This window comes from Radiomyces spectabilis (assembly GCF_025331425.1).
Source record: "Radiomyces spectabilis strain NRRL 2753 chromosome Unknown BYT42scaffold_2, whole genome shotgun sequence".
NCBI classification, from domain to species: Eukaryota; Fungi; Mucoromycota; class Mucoromycetes; order Mucorales; family Radiomycetaceae; genus Radiomyces; species Radiomyces spectabilis.
Genome location: NW_026251927.1, coordinates 1,285,273 through 1,302,572, shown reverse-complemented (window position 1 = coordinate 1,302,572; position 17,300 = coordinate 1,285,273). Strand labels below are relative to the sequence as shown.

Sequence of the window (17,300 nt, the reverse complement as noted above, 5' to 3'; positions counted from 1 at the left end):
GGCATTGTCCCCCATCTTGGCTTGCATTAGTGCATCATCGTTACCCGTCGGTAGATTGAGCATTTCATGATCGTGTCGGCATTCCCATAAGCTTAGTTGATATAATGTGACGACAACCAGTAGATGTAATAATAAAGAATAGATAATCAGGAAGTAACGCGACCATTTGCTTGAAAATAAGATACGTGTCAGGTTGAATGTCAGCTTGTCGGCTGGTGCCATGGCATTGTACCGACGTGTTTCTTCCTACAGATAAAAATACTCATTAACCTGGGTCAACTCGCAAAATTTCCTCTGCTGCAAATGTTCACCTTTCGATGGAATTGCATAAATGGATTCATGCTCTCTTCGTACAACTTATCGTACTTGGCGGTTGGATCATCGTTCTTTGGCGATTTCGGCTTTTTAAACTCACGATACGGTGAGCTGGCAGACTCACCGTTGTCGATGGTGACAGCCGTGGATCGGTTCTACATAATCATCGTCAATGGGGCCGAATTTTACAATACGTTTCATTTCGGAATACTTGCCACAAGACCTTTGCTCTGCTCCTCCTTCCACACATGAACAAACTTGAGGCGTTCATACAGTTTAAGGTTATCGGCTTTCACTGTTTCTACTTCCGTCTGCATATCTTGCAATCGCATTTCAAGCGACCGTGTCTGCTCCTCCAGTTCTGCATTACGTTGTCTAAATCTGTCACGCTGATTCATTACGATCGGTAAAATGCTCTTGTCGTCCTTGACCGGGGTCAAACCGGCATCGTGGCTGGCACGGGGTGATGCTGTCTCGGGTGACTTGGCGTTCAAGGGATCATGCCCAGCCGCGGTCAAATTCAGCGCAGATGAGGTACGTGATAGGGCATCGACAATAGAATTACCGTTATTCTTCTGACCAAATCGCAGTAAATCTTCTTCCAGTCGCTGTATAAGTGTTTCTTGTTCGTTACTCTTGCTCTGCAACGAAGTAATGGCTTGATCTTTCGCCTCCGATTCGCTCTGCAAATCGGAAAAGGCTACTTTGAGCTGGGTGTATTCGCTTTGTAGACGCTTGTTTTTCTCCATGAGTTGAACTTCGAGACACTCGCGTAATTTATCATCCTTTTCGAGGACACCTTTGGCATCAAAATGATCGTCGTCATCCTCCATGCCGGTAGAGAATTCCACATACTACGAGAACGTGAATCAATAATTATTTCTACAATAACTTTTTTCCTTCAATTATTTTACCTTCATAATATCCAATTCTCGCTTGATTTCATGATAGTCATCATATTCCTTCAGTGATCTCTTTAGACCATCCCGCTCTTCTTTCTAATCACAATGTTAATGCTATGGAAACCATGTTTTGCGAACATCCGATGGATTACCAGACTCTGAACTTCGGTGGATAGATCCTTCACTCGTTTCGACAACCGAGACTCGGTATTTTGTAACAGCTGTTTGTAGTTATCCACATCTTTGATCAGTTTGGCGATTTCGGCATCTTGGGCTTCGGTATTCGAGGAAGTCGCTTGGCTATGATAATCCATCCTTTTAGTACGTAGTACAATAGAACAATCACAGATTCACCGTCATTTACGTGTTATCCTTCTCCTCTGAGGCTTGAAGATTCGTAATTTCCCGCTTCAAGTCATCCTGAATACTAACGTCAGTAGATGAAAATGCAGACAAAGGAGATCTGTTAACGTACATTCTTCCGTTCCAGTCCCATAATCTTGGCATTTGCTCGTTCAAGATCCATCATGACGATATCCAATTCGGCCAATTTACCAACCACTTCCTCATCTGTAAATAAACTGCTGTCAATGGCCCTAATCGATTGGTACGTCTGAAATGTAAGGTGTAGTTTTTACCATATTTTTGGTTATGGTTGATCAACTGTGCTTGCGTATCATCGTGGGTATGGCGCAGTTGTGTAAGTTGATCTAATGCTTGGTTCAATTGACGCTGCAGATGATGCTCCCTGATTTTTTGCAAATTGGTCAGAAAAAAGGAAAAGGAAACCAGGCTTTTCACAACAGTCTTACCGTTCCTTATACGATGTGATTTTGTCATTGAACTGTTGTTTCATCTCCTGTTCTTTCTGTTGCACATCCTCCGTTTTCTTATCCTTCATCTATTGGCGGATTTAGAAAGAAACAATTATATATACAGTTTGGCTCTCTTCGGCACTACCTTTTCTTCCATTTGAGTTATTTTCTGCTGCAAGTCTTTGTTCGTCTCCTCAACATGTTGCAACTGTGCCAGCCGTTTTTCGGCTTCTTCCAACTGAGATCGCAGCGTTTCATTTTCTTTTTGTGTCGCTTGACTATCCACCAGTTTGGCACTTTGATCCTTAAAAATAGAAGCAAGGTCGATCATTTACATTTTCGTACCAAAGTCTCGGCATGCAAAAGATGACTTACAACAGCCGCCTCGAAAAGCGGGGCTGGATCGGGCGCGTCCGCTAGTAGCTTGTATAGGGCTAAGAATGCATTTTCGGCAAATTTGGTCCTTCGTGTAATATTATCAATCTCTGTCTGATAACCTATAAGCCATATCCACTATAAGTCTCACGTGAATGGTGCATGTGGAAGACCATGACGGTTACCTTTTAGAAGAGGCTTGAATTTCTGAAGTTTCTCCTCGTCAGGAATTTTTTTAAATTCTATAGATTGAGCGCTTCATTCGTTGTGGGATAAGCTGAAAAAAAAAGCCATATACAATGATGGCCTATTCGGTTTTTGTCATTACCTCTTGTGTGCTCGGCAAGTTTCTTTCGAGACACCAGTCCATCTTTCTGGTTTTCGACGATATTCAGGCCCTGCTTGTCCAATTCCTTTTGAAGATCGGTTAAGTTCACATCCTTCCAAAACTGAATGGCAGTGGTAAAATTGCTTTGCTTCTCTTCATCCGCCATTGCTTTTTGATGATAACGAACAAGTGAATTAACTTGACCGAGTCGCCAAAAACGCGCCTGAGAGATAAACGTCTGTTACGTCACCTTCCCAATTTGGCCAATTTGGGTCTCAAAAAGTCAGTCCGGCTTGAGCTGCGATTTGCTCAACGCATAAAAAGCTTGCCGCTCGACGATGACCGTTGCTCGCATAATCAGGCCGCTTGAACTATAATAAAATGCGTATGATAGGCTTATTATGTGTGTTACTTTATACCTTTAATGTAAATGCGCATTCATGGTTTTTATTGCAATCTAGTGGTCGTTGGGCGTGAAATGTTTTTGACTGAAGTGCTATTAAGAAAGGGCCGGTGAAGGCCCTCAGCATATAAATTTCTCATTAAGTAGGTGATTCCATTTTTTAGTTGTGAATGGTAGAAAAAAGAAAAAGCAGGTGGGCGGAAGCGGCCCTCCCAGAAGTGTTTCCCTACTGCAATATCTGACAAAAATATATTTGAACGCCGCTGTGCCCAAGATCCAACTGTTTCCGTACCTGAAAGCAAAGGCTAATTCTAAAATTTTTTCATCGCTTTTCATGCCGTGGTTTTCATTTTTAGTTGCAACTACAATCATTGGAGACCTCTCAAAAATCCTAGGCTGTGTGATATCTGTATACATTCATACTGCTTTAAATGACGAAATGGAGGAATCACTACAGGAAGCTTTGCAAATTTTTCTAGTCTTTTTTCTTCGTTCATGCTATCATTTGAAAAAAGAAAGTCAGCCAGGTGTCTGCAACGCCGAAAGTCAGTGAAAGGCTAAAGGGTCTGTGTAACGGCCATCAGCGTGCATAGTAAAAGGAAACGATAGTTATTGGATCCACTCCTACTAGTTATTTTCTGTTTACCCCGCTGTGCTGTAAGTGCTCTCCCCCTTTGCCTTGACCCTATTTTTTTTTTAAACTAAACTTCTGTTCTCCTCCATTTCATCTTTCTATAAACCCTTTTCTCAACTTATTCATTAATCAGAACTGCTTAATCATCTAACATGGCACATGTAAGTTCTTTGCTGCCCAATCCGTCACTTGGAAACAAAGACACCACATACTGAGCAACGCTCTCTAGAGACTTGGTGGACGTAGAAAAAACGTGAAAAAAGGATTTCAGTTCACCTTTATGGTGGTTGGTAAGCGTCGCCCTCTTCTTGCTTGAAAAAGCGACACCCAACCAGCACGTCTCATCTAACCATCACTCCACGCAGGATCTTCCGGTACTGGTCGCACTACCTTTGTGAACACGCTTTGTGACTCCAATGTTCTTGCAAAGAAGGTGTGTGATAATCCTGAAGAAGCACATAATGAAGAAGGAATTACTATCAAACCGATATCTGTCGGTATGTGTTGATTGAGAACATCAATTTTTTTTTTCAAAACGATTCATGTCATTGAATCTAAACTCTACTTCATTTATTTTTTCCACAGAGTTGGATGAAGATGGTGTAAGGTAACATATCACAAAGAGTCATCACCAAAAAAAAAAGAGTCAAGGGATCCAATTACATAGGGGGAAATAGGAAGATTCAAGGGGATTAAGGAGAGAAACAATCAGGGGAATACTGCGTATGCTTTTTAGAAGCTGGGTCTTGTCTGTCTTTTGTGCCATCTCGACGCGCTCCTTACATGGATAACCTTTTTTATTTTCTTGAAACCATAGAATCTCTTTGACAATTGTCGATACTCCAGGCTTTGGTGACAACATCGACAACGAGCAATGGTAAGTCTTATTACATTTCATGCGCTTTGGTGGTACCGTATTAACTCAGCCGCTGGCGCTTCAAAGTTTCCAAGAAATCGTCGGCTATTTGGAAAGACAGTACGATGATATCCTTGCTGAAGAATCCAGAATTAAGCGTAACCCGCGATTCCGTGATAACCGCGTTCACGCTCTCTTGTACTTCATTTCTCCCACCGGTCATGCGTAAGCATTCAATAATTCGATCTGAGACTGACCTGCAATGCTCATCACTCTATTTATATTATTTTTTACCTCTCCTAGTTTGCGTGAAATTGATATTGAATTGATGCGCCGATTAAGCCCTCGTGTCAATGTGATTCCTGTGGTTGGACGTGCTGATTCCCTTACACCTGCCGAATTGAAGGATTTCAAGAGAAGAGTAAGTATGGCTTACGGAGAGCTTCACGACATTGGATTGCTAATACCCAGTTACCAGATTATGGAAGATATCGAACATTATAATATTTCTATTTATAATTTCCCATACGATGTGGAAGAAGACGACGAAGACACGATCGAGGAGAACAGTGAACTGAGGGTAATACAGGTCTGGCTCAATGCACAATCATAGTCCTTCTTTACTCACTGCAAAGCACCCATGGTTAGGCCCTATTGCCCTTTGCTATTATCGGTAGCGATGAAGAGATTGTGGTGAACGGTCGCACAGTACGAGGACGTCAGTATCCATGGGGAGCCGTCGAGGTCGACAATCCCCAACACTCTGACTTTGGAAGACTGCGATCAGCACTTCTGAGGTAAGCATTATCGGCTTTTATACTATTTTAGCATGGATCTTTTTTTTTAACGCGCTGTTCAGTTCGCACCTTCAGGACTTGAAAGAAATTACACATGATTTCCTTTACGAAAATTATCGTACTGAGAAACTTAGTCGTACCGTCAGTGGCGGTGATTCAGAGTAAGTACAACGACAACAAAAAAAAAAATAAGGCTAATGGCCATCTCAGGCCAGTTACTCATCTACATTGTCGTTTCAACAGAGATGCCTCGTTGAATGCAGAAGACATGGCCAGTCAAAGCGTTCGATTGAAGGAAGAACAGTTGCGAAAGGAAGAGGAAAAGGTAATGTTTTGATATTTCTTTCGTTCTTGAATGAGTCGCCGGTATTAAATTTGACAATTTCTTTTTTTTTATTTGTTCTCATTGATAGCTTCGTGAAATTGAATTGAAGGTCCAGCGTGAAATTCAAGAAAAGAGGACGGAACTTCTCAATAAGGAAGAAGCACTGCGCAGTTTGGAAGCAAGATTAGCACAAGCTCAACTACAAGACGCTTAAAGCGTACCATTTCGACTCTTCCATCGCTAAGCATTAAAAAAGCGCAAGAAAGTTTACGTCTTGGGAGATATTATTATTTTTTTTGGCTCTTTTCTCTTATCTTTTTTTTTTACTGTCTTCCCTTAGCTTAGAAAAATGGTTTCTTCTATCTGCTATACCTCAAATTCTAATAACACTCCTTTTTTTATGTTCTGATGAAAGACAATCCCTTAAATTCAGGGTATAGCCTTTTCAGGGTCCCTGCTGCATGGGTATAAATCCGCACTCACCACCGTTTCTTCCTGTCCTGGCATAATCCCGTTCTTTAGGCTGACGTTGCCTATCTTTGCGGCCTAAAGCTTTCTTGATGCCTTGAAAATTCATTCTGCACAAGATGTCTGTAATGAACAAAGGACACTTTGCAGTACCTCTTTATGATTTTTTCCTTTGCTGTCATCCTACGGCTCATATTGGGTGTTTCATCTCACACAATCCATATACAAATATCTATGCAAAGGAGCCCCCATATTAGCCGGTTCGTCGCTTAATACAATGGTTCTTTGGAAACTCCTTCATAGTGCACCATCGCATACATGGAAGAAACACGCCTTCTTCCGTTTTGATGGTTCAAATTCAATCAAAAATCAATGCATAGACATTGAACCATTAACTTTGGTTTACGCGTGCAAAGACGATTCCTCAGAGTTTTTCATGAGGATTCAATGCTGATATTTATTGTTTGCGGAAAAAAAAATAGGTATCCAAAACATATGCTTACATATGCTTCTTCCCAATGACTGCTCACGTGCAACACTGGTCGAAGCAGCTGACACTTGGGTAAGCTTATGAAATAGAGACATACTTGAATGTCCCAAATCATCCCGCCCCGTCCAGTGGACTACAGGTGCAGACGCTGACACGTATCAAGTGTCGGTTATATCAAAAGTCCGCACAGTCGTGTCATGATCTGTTGCGACCGTATCACAAAAAAGGGGATTACGTAAAAGCAAAACAGATGCAGATGAGGGACGTATGCACCACGTTTCACTATCAAATCTTCTATAGCGCAAGCCATAAAAGATATGGATATATCCATAACTGGAAATACTGAGGTTTCATCATGTATGGTTCTCCCCGGATTATGGAAGAAAAAAGGCCGCTTTTTTAAAAAGTCTGCTGTGGGATGGGAATGAAACCAATCGGACGAGCCACATGACCGGACTTTCAAAATACCTATAAAATACCTCATTCTCGGGCGACCAAAAATTACTTTTTTCCCCACGTTTTTCAATTCCATCTCTTTGTCACTATGACCACCGGAGTAATTGCCAAGTCGGCATTAGCAGACGATCCTACAGGTGGAGAAACCTTCAAATACCAGAGTCAATTGCCCAAGTTGCCGATTCCCCCTCTGAATGATACTTTGGATCGATATCTGTCCGTTCTTAAACCATTGCAGGTAAAAACATCAAAAACGAAACTGGCTTCTTGTTCCATCGTTATCCTTGATTCGAACCTCACTCATCATGATTTGACATATTCAAGAGTACCAAAGAACATGAAACGACAAAGAAAGCAGTGAAAGACTTTCTGGAGACGGATGGACCGGAATTACAAGGCTTGCTGCAAACTTACGCCACTGACAAGTCATCGTACATTGAAGAGTTCTGGTAAGTGAAAACCAGAGAACAATGACCACAAGAGGCTTGGATCCTAGCTTATTTAATAAAAATTTCACATGATCAGGTACGATTCCTATTTGCAACATACAGATCCGGTGGTATTGAACCTTAATCCCTTTTTCCTGTTGGAGGACGATCCAACTCCGCTTCGCAACGATCAAGTGGTACGCGCGTCCTCGTTAATCTACTCCACTCTCACTTTTGTGGAAGCCTTGAGGAACAAAACGCTGGAACCCGATGTCTTCCGAGGCGTCCCCCTTTGTATGTCACAGTTCACGCGTCTTTTTGCAACGGCTCGCGTGCCAACCGATAACGGATGCTATATTGCTCCCGCGGATGAAGCTCGACATATCGTTGTCATGGCTCATTCTCAGTGCTATCACTTTGAGGTGTTGGATGAATACAACCAAGTCCTTTTGTCGGAAAAAGAAATCGCGTCCAACTTGAAGGCTATTTTAAGAGATGCCGCTACTATTCCCGTCAAGGATATCGCTAATAACGCTATTGGTGTTTTGACGACCGAAAATCGTCGGAACTGGGCTCGTCTGAGAGGAGAGCTTAAAAGTGACCCCGTCAATCGCGAAGCACTGAATGTCGTGGACACAGCCCTGTTCATCGTCTGTCTAGATCATGTGGAACCGGCCACAACCGAAGAATTGAGTACAAATATGTTGTGTGGATCTTACAAGCTGGATCACGGCCTTCAAATAGGCACATGCACTAATCGTTGGTATGACAAGCTGCAGGTAAACCATCCATGATCATCTTGTAGCACGCAACTACCAACGCTAAAACTTTTGAATAGATCATAGTATGCAAAAATGGAAGTGCGGGCATTAACTTTGAGCATACAGGTAAGCGGGTGGGAAAAAAGTGGATCGTTATGAACATGCGTGCGGATTTCTAAACATATTGCCTGCAGGTGTGGATGGTCATACTGTGCTACGCTACGTCTCTGATATCTACACGGACACAATTCTTCGATTCGCCAAGACGATCAATAGTCAGACAAAATCCATCTTTCATTCTTACAAGCAAAGCGATTCGCAGGGCGCACGACGCGACAGCGCTGCTTCTTCCAATTCTGCTTCACTCGATATCAATCCGCGTCGCATCGAATGGAATATGACCGAGGAACTAACCCTGGGTGTCCGATTTGCCGAAACGCGACTGAGTGATCTTATCTTGCAGAATGAAGTCAAGGTGTTGGAGTTTACAAAATACGGAAAATACTTTATCACGGATATGAAAATGAGTCCGGATGCGTTTGTGCAAGTGAGTGGCCCTATTTTATGCACGTGTCAAGGCGATGTTTTTTTTTTCTCATATTTTGATAGATGGCATATCAAGCGGCATATTATGGATTATATGGCAAGTGCGAATGTACCTATGAACCTGGTAAGTAGCGTTTTTCCATTTCGATAATGAGTTTCAACAATGGCACTCATATTGCTTCATCCTAAACTTGCTCAGCCATGACAAAGACTTTTCTTCACGGTCGTACCGAGTCGGTTCGTAGCGTTACCGAAGAATCGCTCAAATTCGTGCAGACCTATTATTCAAGATCAGCAAATTCCCACGACAAATTGGAGGCTTTGCGTGCCGCATTGAGAACACACACGAAACTCACGAGGGAATGTGCCAAGGGCCTGGGTCAGGATCGGCACCTGTACGCACTCGAATGCTTATGGGATCGCATCCATAAAGACAAGAAAAAACCTACCATCTTCACCGATGCCGGTTGGTTGCTCATGAATCACACTGTGATCAGTACTTCCAACTGCGGTAATCCGGCGCTTCGCCTCTTTGGTTTTGGTCCTGTGGTATCGGATGGATTCGGCATTGGCTATATTATCAAGGAAGACGGTATTGCAGTAAGTGTAGCACACAATGGAGAAACCGTGGGAGAAATGGATTAATCGTAAAACCGAATAGTTTGTCGCATCATCCAAGCACCGACAAACTCAGCGATTCTTGGACACCTTGCAAAAATATCTCATTGATATTCAGGTCATGCTTCAAAATGAGAAATACCCCGGTGGCTTATCGCAACGCCAACGATTGCTCGCCATGGAAGAAGCTCATGAACTTATCAATGGCTACAGCTATTTCGATAATGGCGATCAAGATAAATATCTATCCGATACATCCAGCCAATCGAGAGATGATGCATCCACCCGATCCATTACCCGCAAAGTAGGCAAACGGCTGGTTTTGAGACAAGCCGATGAATAGTGTACAGAAAATGCAAGGAAAAATAAATATCAATACAGTGTACAGAATATGCACTTCTTTAGTGGGAAAAACAAGCAACGTCATGTCATGTCATGTCACGAAAATCTTACTTCGATAATAGTTATTAACGGAACGGATAAAGAAAATATGTCTAATCTCTGTGGTTTTTTACATAAGGAAACAGTTGGCATCAGACTTTTTAGGTGTTGATCGGGTATCGATTTCATCATCGACTTGAGCACTCTTGGCAGTCGCCACCGTTTTTGCTGGCATTGTCACTGGACGATTCAGTTTTTCAGCGGCCGGTTGATATCCCATGGAAGCCGCCTTGCTAAAAAATTCCAGGGCGCGCGCGTAATCTTTGCTAACACCAATTCCTTCTTCATAGTAAGTGCTATGTCATGTGCTCTATGTTAATTCATGGAAATACATCCATCGATGTGCTCTTATGCAGTGCTTACCCTAACATGTATTGCGCTCGTAAACAACCTCCATCGGCGGCGCTGGTACACCATTTGTATGCCATATCGTGCTGAGGTGCAAGATATCCGCGAATGCCTTCCATATACATTGCCGATAATTCTAGCTTGGCGCCTTCGTGGTCTTTTTCTGCGGCTTTCACAAAGTATTGGAATCCTTGCCAAGGATCGCAAGGTTGACCAAGAGCTCCCTGCTTGTAAATATGACCCATGCGGTAGATGGCATCGATATAACCAAGGTTGACGGCTTTGCGCAGGTATTGTAGTGAGAGTGAATCATCTTGTGCTGGAAAAGAAGAATCTCTGGTGTATGACATATGTTTCTGAGATTAGCGGCCGATCAAAGTCATCTTTTCGTGGTTGATAAACCTACCTTTGCATGGATATACAATCGAATTGGTTGGCATAGATACAACTCAGAACAAAAGCAGCTTCTGCGCTATCGCAGTCCTGTGCGTCGGCGGCCTTTTTCAGCCAAGTCAAACCATCGGTCACATTTCTCTTTTGCTGCAGTTGCCCCCGAAGGAAGATTTTGGCAAGTTTCTAAGCCAAGTTTGTCAGGTTAAATCGTACAATACAATCCAGTTATTTAGGGATTTCGACTTACATAAGTGCATAACGTATGACCCTTGGAAGCACCATTTTTGTAGCATGCCACGGCTTTTGCAAAATTTCCTCTTTTTTTCCAGCATAAGGCCAATTCAAAGTTTGCTTCGCTCCATCCTGCTTTGGCAGCCGCTTGCAAGCATCGAAACGCTTTTTGAAGGTTTACTTTATCGTAACCCACACCAACACAGTCGCTAGAGTGAGGATGGAGATGCCAACATCCTTTGATATACAGAGCTTCCGGATGGCCCGCTTTAGCAAGCTTCTCGATCCAGAATCCAGCTTCAGCTAAAAGTCGATGTCTTATAGTGGAGGCGGTAGTAGTACGCTTCTCGTTTTTGCCTTGATGATAGAGATTGGCGATCTCAAATAAATATTTCGTGTACGCCATTTGAACTTCTATGCTGCGGGTCTTGATCGCCATTCTCCTGTAAGTCTTGATGGCGGTTTTATCCTGAGTTAGACTGAAGGACGCGATGCTAAGTCTTGATTTGATTCCGCTGCTTGATTCATTGTTCAAGTCCTCATCCAATTGATTTGGTACTTGGCGGGTCGAGGGTTCGCAAAAGGTGACATCATGGATTGCGTTTTCGTCAAGAGAAGGCAGTCTTTCTTCATACAGTTGAAGTGGTGAAGAGGAGGAAGGAGTCCACGGAGAAGGGATTTTGTTATGGAGAGGTGAAGCACGCTTGCCGGTAATGGAGGGATGATGTTCAAGAGTAGTGGAACAGGGAGAACCTCTAGAACGCGAAGAGGTAGAGGAGCGAGAATGCCGCTGAACTAGCTTGGAATGATCAATGGTGTTGGCGCTATGGCTATTGATCCCTAGGGGTGATACCAAGAGGTCGGAGCGAACAGAGCCAGAGGAAGGGGTATTGGGTGTAGATGACTGAACGACGGAGGCGGTGCTACGCCCACTACGCACAGACACAGTAGGAGATAATAAGATGGGACTGTGTAGCGATGATCGACAAATCTGTTGCTCTTGAGCAGGCAAAAGGCTAGATGTCAAACACCGTTCGTTTGATGGAACGGTGCTCACAGACGGCGAGAGATCTGGCACTTCTTCTTTGGAACCTCGTCGACGCAATACCGGGGACTCTTTCAGTATGATACTTCCGCGAGTGCTCTGCGCATAGGAACTTGCGCTGGGAGAATGGGGACGGCCTAATCCAATATTCAATCCTGTGGTATCAATGTGAAGAGCCTTTCTCTCGGGAGGAGTTGGTTCGAAAGGCTTTTGTAGCTCGGTGCCTGAAGATAATTGACCGTCTTCTGTCAGAGGTATAGGATTAACCGATCCGGGCTTCAGGCATTCAGAGGACGGGATAGCAACGAGCCTTTGCTTTGGCACTTGATGATCCCCAGGGCCATAACAAGGTGGATGATGAAAATGATGGCCAGTCTCAAACTGAGTCTCAGGGGTGTAGTTCAATTGTCCAGCAAAGTCGTTTGAGGAATGATTATCGAAGAAACCACTGGCAGATATAGAACCCTGATGTCCTACGAAACCACTGTAAATAATTTGTCGGTTCAGAAAGTGACAAACCAATGTGCATACCCTGAGTGTGATGAGCCACGTTGTCCTGAAATGCATACAATGTAGGATCTTGATAATGCGTCGGGATTTCCATGGAATGGCGGAAGCTCGCATACGAAATGTTATCATTGATGATGTCAGCTGGAGTCACCCTCGTAGGAGTGATGGCACCGTGTCTGAAAACTGCTGGAGGAATTCCTTGCGGACTAGGTAACGAATATGGACTGATGGAAAGTTGTTCCATCGCCATATCAAGCTCCGGGTTGTGTACATGATGTGCCTGAGGCGGGATCTGTGGCAAAGGTTTCTTTTTCCGTTTCATTCGACTATGCTCTTCTACGTCCTCTGCAAACTCCGCCGTACGCACAGACGCTGTTTCGCTATGGCTCCGATAGACATCGTGATGTAGAACTTCCGAAGTATTCCCCTGGTTGATGTCATATAGTTCCCCATTAAAGGACAATCTTTTCATATTTGGTTGTAGATGGTACTGCCATGACGAATCGTAAATGGGGGTAGCGATCATTGAGAAATATATAAATAGGATTCAATCAGGGAATAAATGACGGCAATAAATGAAAGAAGATGTTGAAAGGCTGCAACGATAGAAGAAGTCCAAAAAAAAAAAAAAAATCCAGAAAAAATGAGGTTGATGTGCTTTGATGTTTTGTTGTTTACTCTGGTTTGTGTATCCTGCCGCGTTTGGTCATGTAAACCATTTCCATTTTTGTATGCAGTGCCTCCGGAAATTGTTAGCGGTTTTGGGACAAAAATTACGAGTGTAACCTTGTAAAGATTGTAGAAAATTAAATTTGGAGTTCCACGAGACAAATTTGCAAGTTTTGACAAAGCAGATTTGCTCCAGCTTGAAATGCTTTCTTTTTCTATTCACAATGACGTTTGGATTTGCGTATGAAAACAGTCCAGGTGATATAGAATTAGAAAAAGATGCAGCAACACCTATGGAAACAGATGAAGATGTGCTAGGAACTGTGGATGTGGTGATGACTGTTAGCTCAATATGAAAAACATGTTAGAAGAAAGATCTCAATTTGCCCATGAACCAGCTAAAGACAGTTCTGTGGCTAACGACGGTAAAGAATATGACGTATCAGCCAATGATACACCCATCAAGAGGAATTCAGGGGTCGATATCCTAATTACTCGGAGCAACAGATCAAAGAACAACCTTTATCAGGATCAAGAGCAACACAATGCGACCAAACAATAGACATTGCCAGTGAACTAGGCATTGTTGAGAAAACTGCCTACACCTTACGCATGATAATGAAAATGAGGAAAAGGAGACCACATGTCAAATCAGGCGAGCGAAGCAAGGGTGAAGAAAAAGAAATGATAGATGAACACAAAAGTGTATATAATACAAACACTTGGAGAATAATCCGACAACCACTGTGGTCGACCATTACAGGCAGTTTAGGTCAGAGCTTCAGGACTTAATAACGAAATCGACTGTTCATGAATATATTATCCAAAGGATGCTCTTTTCAGTCTCAAACGCAAGGGAAGATAATCCACAAGCGAGTAGGCGGGAGAGAAGAACCTTCACATTAACCCTCTCGTGTAATTAGTAAAGCCACGTTTATGCATTCATTAGAACTAGCAAAAAAAAAAAAAAAGCACTTCCGTAAATATTGATTGTTCGACAACGAAGCAACGAGTTGCGCAACTCAAAACTCTGGACTGAAAATAAAAAAAATTGTCTTGCGATATTTTTACCCCCTTCTCGTCGCTTCATTTTTCACCTTTTGTTTTCTACTTTTTCATTGCAAAAGACAAAACATTGTGTCCTCGCTGCATTATTTCCAGAAACAGGTGTCGTTTATGTGAAAAGCACGCTGACAGAACTCGATATCAGACAACAAACTCAGTTCTGCGGAATTTTCATTTCGATCGAGGAGCATTCTGTTAATGGCGGCGGATTCGATAAGGCTCAACATCACATTCCATGTCACGGGTATATCCTCAATCTTGCTGTGCAAGTGGCATTAAATAGTTTATGCGCACGTCCGGAAGACGATGAGGACGATCGTATCGCCAGTGCTATCAGCCTGAATCCAGTCTCCAAACTACGCTCTGACATTAAGGGGATCAGGTAAATTTCTATAGTCACTTTGAATTGCTGCGCATTTGCTAAATCGCACGAGATTCATTAGACGCTCACCCTCCAAGTATGGCAAGCCATATGAGGACATTAGCAAAGCTTTTTCTGGACATGTGAAAGCCTCATGGTGGAAGTCAAGACGCGTTGGAATTCGACGATGCTGATGGTGAAGCGCGCGCTCTTGAAGTCAAGAATGCCTACAACCATAAATGTCAGCATTTTCCGGAACGCGTCCAGCTTACCCTGTCTGATTCCGGTGTCAACTTTCTGCAGCGAATGCTGGTCTCTTTCGGGAGTTCCATGAAAACGACAGAATCGGTGTCTTCATCAAGGTATGGATCGTATTTCAGTGAATCGGAATATAGCTTATAACGAGCGTTTGAAATAATAGACACCTCTCAATTGACACCGTCATATTTGCATATAATGCAAAAGGACGATCCCAGTCTTCATTGTAACAGCCGAGGTTTATCCCAAGTATCCAGCAACCGATATTCATGCAGAAGCATCGGGGTTATTAAGCCCTTATACCGACTCCCGCTATCCAGGAATCTTTACGGGAATCGTGCCAGATTCTGACGGCAAAAAATTGAAGCACAAGCTCGTTCTAGCTTCCAATACCATGAATTTGCTGTTTACCTGCTCTGTCATTCTTTCCGAGAAGGACAATGTGCAAATTGGACCAAGTGTCTCCGTCCCAACAGCAGCCATTGACTCCCAAGCGACACGAGTTTTTTATCGCAAATGGGCTGTGGAACAATTTAAACAAACCATTTCAATTGATGTCAATACCACCAATAACGTGATAATAGCAAGACTATATCACCCCCATTCAATATATCCAACAAATTCAGCTCCTCAGCGGATTCCATCATAGATCGACTTACGAGTTTTATCGAGCCTCTGCCCCTGGTTTTGAGGACCAGTTACATATGCCTGCGACCGTCTTCACCTTGTGCGACGTTCCCAATTCTGATGGGTATGGATTTGGAGAAAAAGCCAGTGCCACCATCGCATCCAAGATCCTACAGATAAAAGCAATTGCGCATCATCAAAAAAAACAGTAGAATCACCTGGCGGATTTCGAGGATTTGTTAAACACGTGCCAGACTCTCTTGGACAGGAAAAAGGATACTAAATACTGGGCTTGAATCCGCCAATCATTGGAAACGATTCAAATCAAAAGCAATCACAGCAAGTCAGCGTCTTCTTTGGCAGAATTACATGTTGACAACTCATACCATGAACTGGCACAAGAGGCTGCCAGTAAATGCTCAATCGTCAATGAAAAAAGCAGGAAAAACATACTTAGCAAGGGTCAACGGGCGAAATGGAAATGTCCATCAATGTGAGGGGACTGAAGACGATATATTACGCTGTCCTCATCTTCAAGGAAGTTAGCACATTGGAGATTTTCACCGACAACATGACGGCGCTCAAATATGTGACAAAAGCTGAGGGAACGGCATCATTTGCGCTACAAGATTTCTAGCAGTCAAATTCCAGGACTTGTGCAATCCGCATAAATTGACGATCCAGGACCATCATGTTCCGGGAGTCCAGAACGTACAAGCAGACAAACTTAGCCGATCCAGGAAAGCTTTCTACGAAGCGACCATTCCCAGGAGATTCTTCAACCTCATTCAGCGATTTGGAGCAAGAGTATGAAGATAACGCGTTTGCAGCAGCTTACAATCACCAATTGGCAATGTATTGGAGTTTTCGCGAAGATCCATTTGCGATAGCGACCGATGCGTTCAACCAGCACTGGACCGAGGAAAGACTTATATATGCACCCTCCATGGAAATTGATTCCCCAGGTAATTCGAAAAATGAAGCAGGACAAGACCAAAGAAGCCATATCGGTAACCCCCCTATGGATGAGCCTATTTTGGCTCCCCAGCATCCTACGAGTGAAGATCTGGTTCTACCAGTCGAATGGCAGGTGAACAGAAGGTGGAGTTTAATCGCATGGCGATTATCGACGACCAAAGAGGAGCCCATGGTATGGCGGATGGACTCCTTCAACATTTTACGCAAGGCTACCCGCTCCAGCATGCACAAAGCATACAACGTTTCCTGGAGGAAATAGTGGTGCCGGGAAGAGCAAGTTGATCCGGAAGATCATCAACCTGGATTTTCTGCTGACGATCAACATCTGTTGAATGGGTATGGGTCTGCCATCGCCTCGTACTTAAAAGTCATCCATCCTCCAAAGCCACCCATTGCCGGCGAACCGGATATGGTCCAGTTTTTCAAGGCGACGATCTTTTGCGCGAAAATAAAGACAGATAGTTGTTTGTCCTTTGCAACCATCCAATAATTTGCCATGATAAAATAGAGCATTTGACCCCTGATAGCTCGCTCTATGTCATGTGCCATCGGCAGCCCGGCAATATTCTATTTCAAGTATTTCGGTTGATAGGTCCAACAAAGATTTTGATATTCCTTAGAAGGGAAAGGCTTTGATGAAGCAAGTTGTGAGTGGTTTGTCTTTTTGTTGTATGTAGACTATCCGCCTTGGCATGCATGTTTTTCCGATCAGATCAGTTGTTTTATATTTCGCCAGAACAGAGAGTGTCCAAGCATCGGATCATCGGATAATGAGAATTTACAAATGACCAGAGCAAGAAATGAGAAAAACAATCTCATGGAGGCTGCTCGATTTCTCTGTCGATTGATTTGATCCC

General features: G+C 43.2%; 7 protein-coding genes across 7 annotated transcripts; 5 read left to right on the top strand and 2 right to left on the bottom strand.

Annotated features, from left to right (window-relative positions):
• Positions 1–225: 225 nt before the first annotated feature.
• Positions 226–2,923, bottom strand: BYT42DRAFT_556178 (CASP C terminal-domain-containing protein). The gene is made up of 12 exons (XM_051566751.1): positions 2,736–2,923; positions 2,593–2,649; positions 2,408–2,529; positions 2,178–2,336; positions 2,030–2,118; positions 1,856–1,965; positions 1,693–1,787; positions 1,582–1,637; positions 1,370–1,517; positions 1,230–1,313; positions 531–1,169; positions 226–470 (listed from the first exon to the last, which is right to left on the bottom strand). Exons 1-12 carry the CDS (start codon positions 2,899–2,901, stop codon positions 276–278), a joined length of 1,920 nt encoding a protein of 639 aa, XP_051427192.1. The 5' UTR covers positions 2,902–2,923; the 3' UTR covers positions 226–275.
• A 541-nt stretch (positions 2,924–3,464) lies between these two features.
• BYT42DRAFT_556177 (uncharacterized protein) lies at positions 3,465–3,724 on the top strand. Its single transcript, XM_051566750.1, has one exon. The coding sequence runs from the start codon at positions 3,473–3,475 to the stop codon at positions 3,689–3,691; it is 219 nt and encodes a 72-aa protein (XP_051427191.1). The 5' UTR covers positions 3,465–3,472; the 3' UTR covers positions 3,692–3,724.
• BYT42DRAFT_556176 (Septin-domain-containing protein) lies at positions 3,715–6,312 on the top strand. The gene is made up of 12 exons (XM_051566749.1): positions 3,715–3,933; positions 4,002–4,062; positions 4,138–4,269; positions 4,358–4,379; positions 4,590–4,649; positions 4,716–4,853; positions 4,932–5,049; positions 5,107–5,208; positions 5,277–5,425; positions 5,488–5,586; positions 5,669–5,750; positions 5,839–6,312. The coding sequence occupies exons 1-12, from the start codon at positions 3,925–3,927 to the stop codon at positions 5,962–5,964; spliced, it is 1,098 nt and encodes a 365-aa protein (XP_051427190.1). The 5' UTR covers positions 3,715–3,924; the 3' UTR covers positions 5,965–6,312.
• Positions 6,313–6,936: 624 nt separating this feature from the next.
• BYT42DRAFT_187242 (acyltransferase ChoActase/COT/CPT) lies at positions 6,937–10,070 on the top strand. The gene is made up of 8 exons (XM_051562445.1): positions 6,937–7,402; positions 7,489–7,613; positions 7,690–8,371; positions 8,431–8,479; positions 8,548–8,900; positions 8,963–9,023; positions 9,099–9,499; positions 9,561–10,070. The coding sequence occupies exons 1-8, from the start codon at positions 7,253–7,255 to the stop codon at positions 9,858–9,860; spliced, it is 2,121 nt and encodes a 706-aa protein (XP_051427189.1). The 5' UTR covers positions 6,937–7,252; the 3' UTR covers positions 9,861–10,070.
• Positions 10,029–12,735, bottom strand: BYT42DRAFT_542836 (uncharacterized protein; the record flags this gene model as incomplete). Its single annotated transcript, XM_051565635.1, has 5 exons — positions 10,029–10,254; positions 10,322–10,642; positions 10,713–10,882; positions 10,947–12,448; positions 12,507–12,735. 5 exons carry the CDS (start codon positions 12,733–12,735, stop codon positions 10,029–10,031), a joined length of 2,448 nt encoding a protein of 815 aa, XP_051427188.1.
• Positions 12,736–15,184: 2,449 nt separating this feature from the next.
• BYT42DRAFT_477543 (uncharacterized protein) lies at positions 15,185–15,373 on the top strand (the record flags this gene model as incomplete). Its single annotated transcript, XM_051563642.1, has 1 exon — positions 15,185–15,373. A coding segment is annotated over one exon (189 nt), but the record flags the coding sequence as incomplete, so codon positions are not given.
• A 783-nt stretch (positions 15,374–16,156) lies between these two features.
• On the top strand, positions 16,157–16,933 carry BYT42DRAFT_610493 (uncharacterized protein; the record flags this gene model as incomplete). The annotated part of the gene is made up of 2 exons (XM_051571400.1): positions 16,157–16,615; positions 16,703–16,933. 2 exons carry the CDS (start codon positions 16,157–16,159, stop codon positions 16,931–16,933), a joined length of 690 nt encoding a protein of 229 aa, XP_051427186.1.
• Between the last annotated feature and the right edge of the window lie 367 nt (positions 16,934–17,300).

Excerpts from the sequence above, each read along its gene's own strand:
- BYT42DRAFT_556178 (XM_051566751.1), bottom strand. The coding sequence starts at position 2,901 with ATGGCGGATGAAGAGAAGCAAAGCAATTTTACCACTGCCATTCAGTTT. Across the intron at positions 2,530-2,592 it reads ATTCAAGCCTCTTCTAAAAG|GTTATCAGACAGAGATTGAT; the intron begins GTAACCGTCATG and ends TATGGCTTATAG. Across the intron at positions 1,170-1,229 it reads GAGAATTGGATATTATGAAG|TATGTGGAATTCTCTACCGG; the intron begins GTAAAATAATTG and ends ACGTTCTCGTAG.
- BYT42DRAFT_556177 (XM_051566750.1), top strand. The coding sequence starts at position 3,473 with ATGCCGTGGTTTTCATTTTTAGTTGCAACTACAATCATTGGAGACCTC.
- BYT42DRAFT_556176 (XM_051566749.1), top strand. Across the intron at positions 4,063-4,137 it reads GTTCACCTTTATGGTGGTTG|GATCTTCCGGTACTGGTCGC; the intron begins GTAAGCGTCGCC and ends CACTCCACGCAG. Across the intron at positions 5,209-5,276 it reads AGGAGAACAGTGAACTGAGG|GCCCTATTGCCCTTTGCTAT; the intron begins GTAATACAGGTC and ends ACCCATGGTTAG.
- BYT42DRAFT_187242 (XM_051562445.1), top strand. The coding sequence starts at position 7,253 with ATGACCACCGGAGTAATTGCCAAGTCGGCATTAGCAGACGATCCTACA. Across the intron at positions 8,901-8,962 it reads GTCCGGATGCGTTTGTGCAA|ATGGCATATCAAGCGGCATA; the intron begins GTGAGTGGCCCT and ends ATATTTTGATAG. Across the intron at positions 9,500-9,560 it reads TCAAGGAAGACGGTATTGCA|TTTGTCGCATCATCCAAGCA; the intron begins GTAAGTGTAGCA and ends AAAACCGAATAG.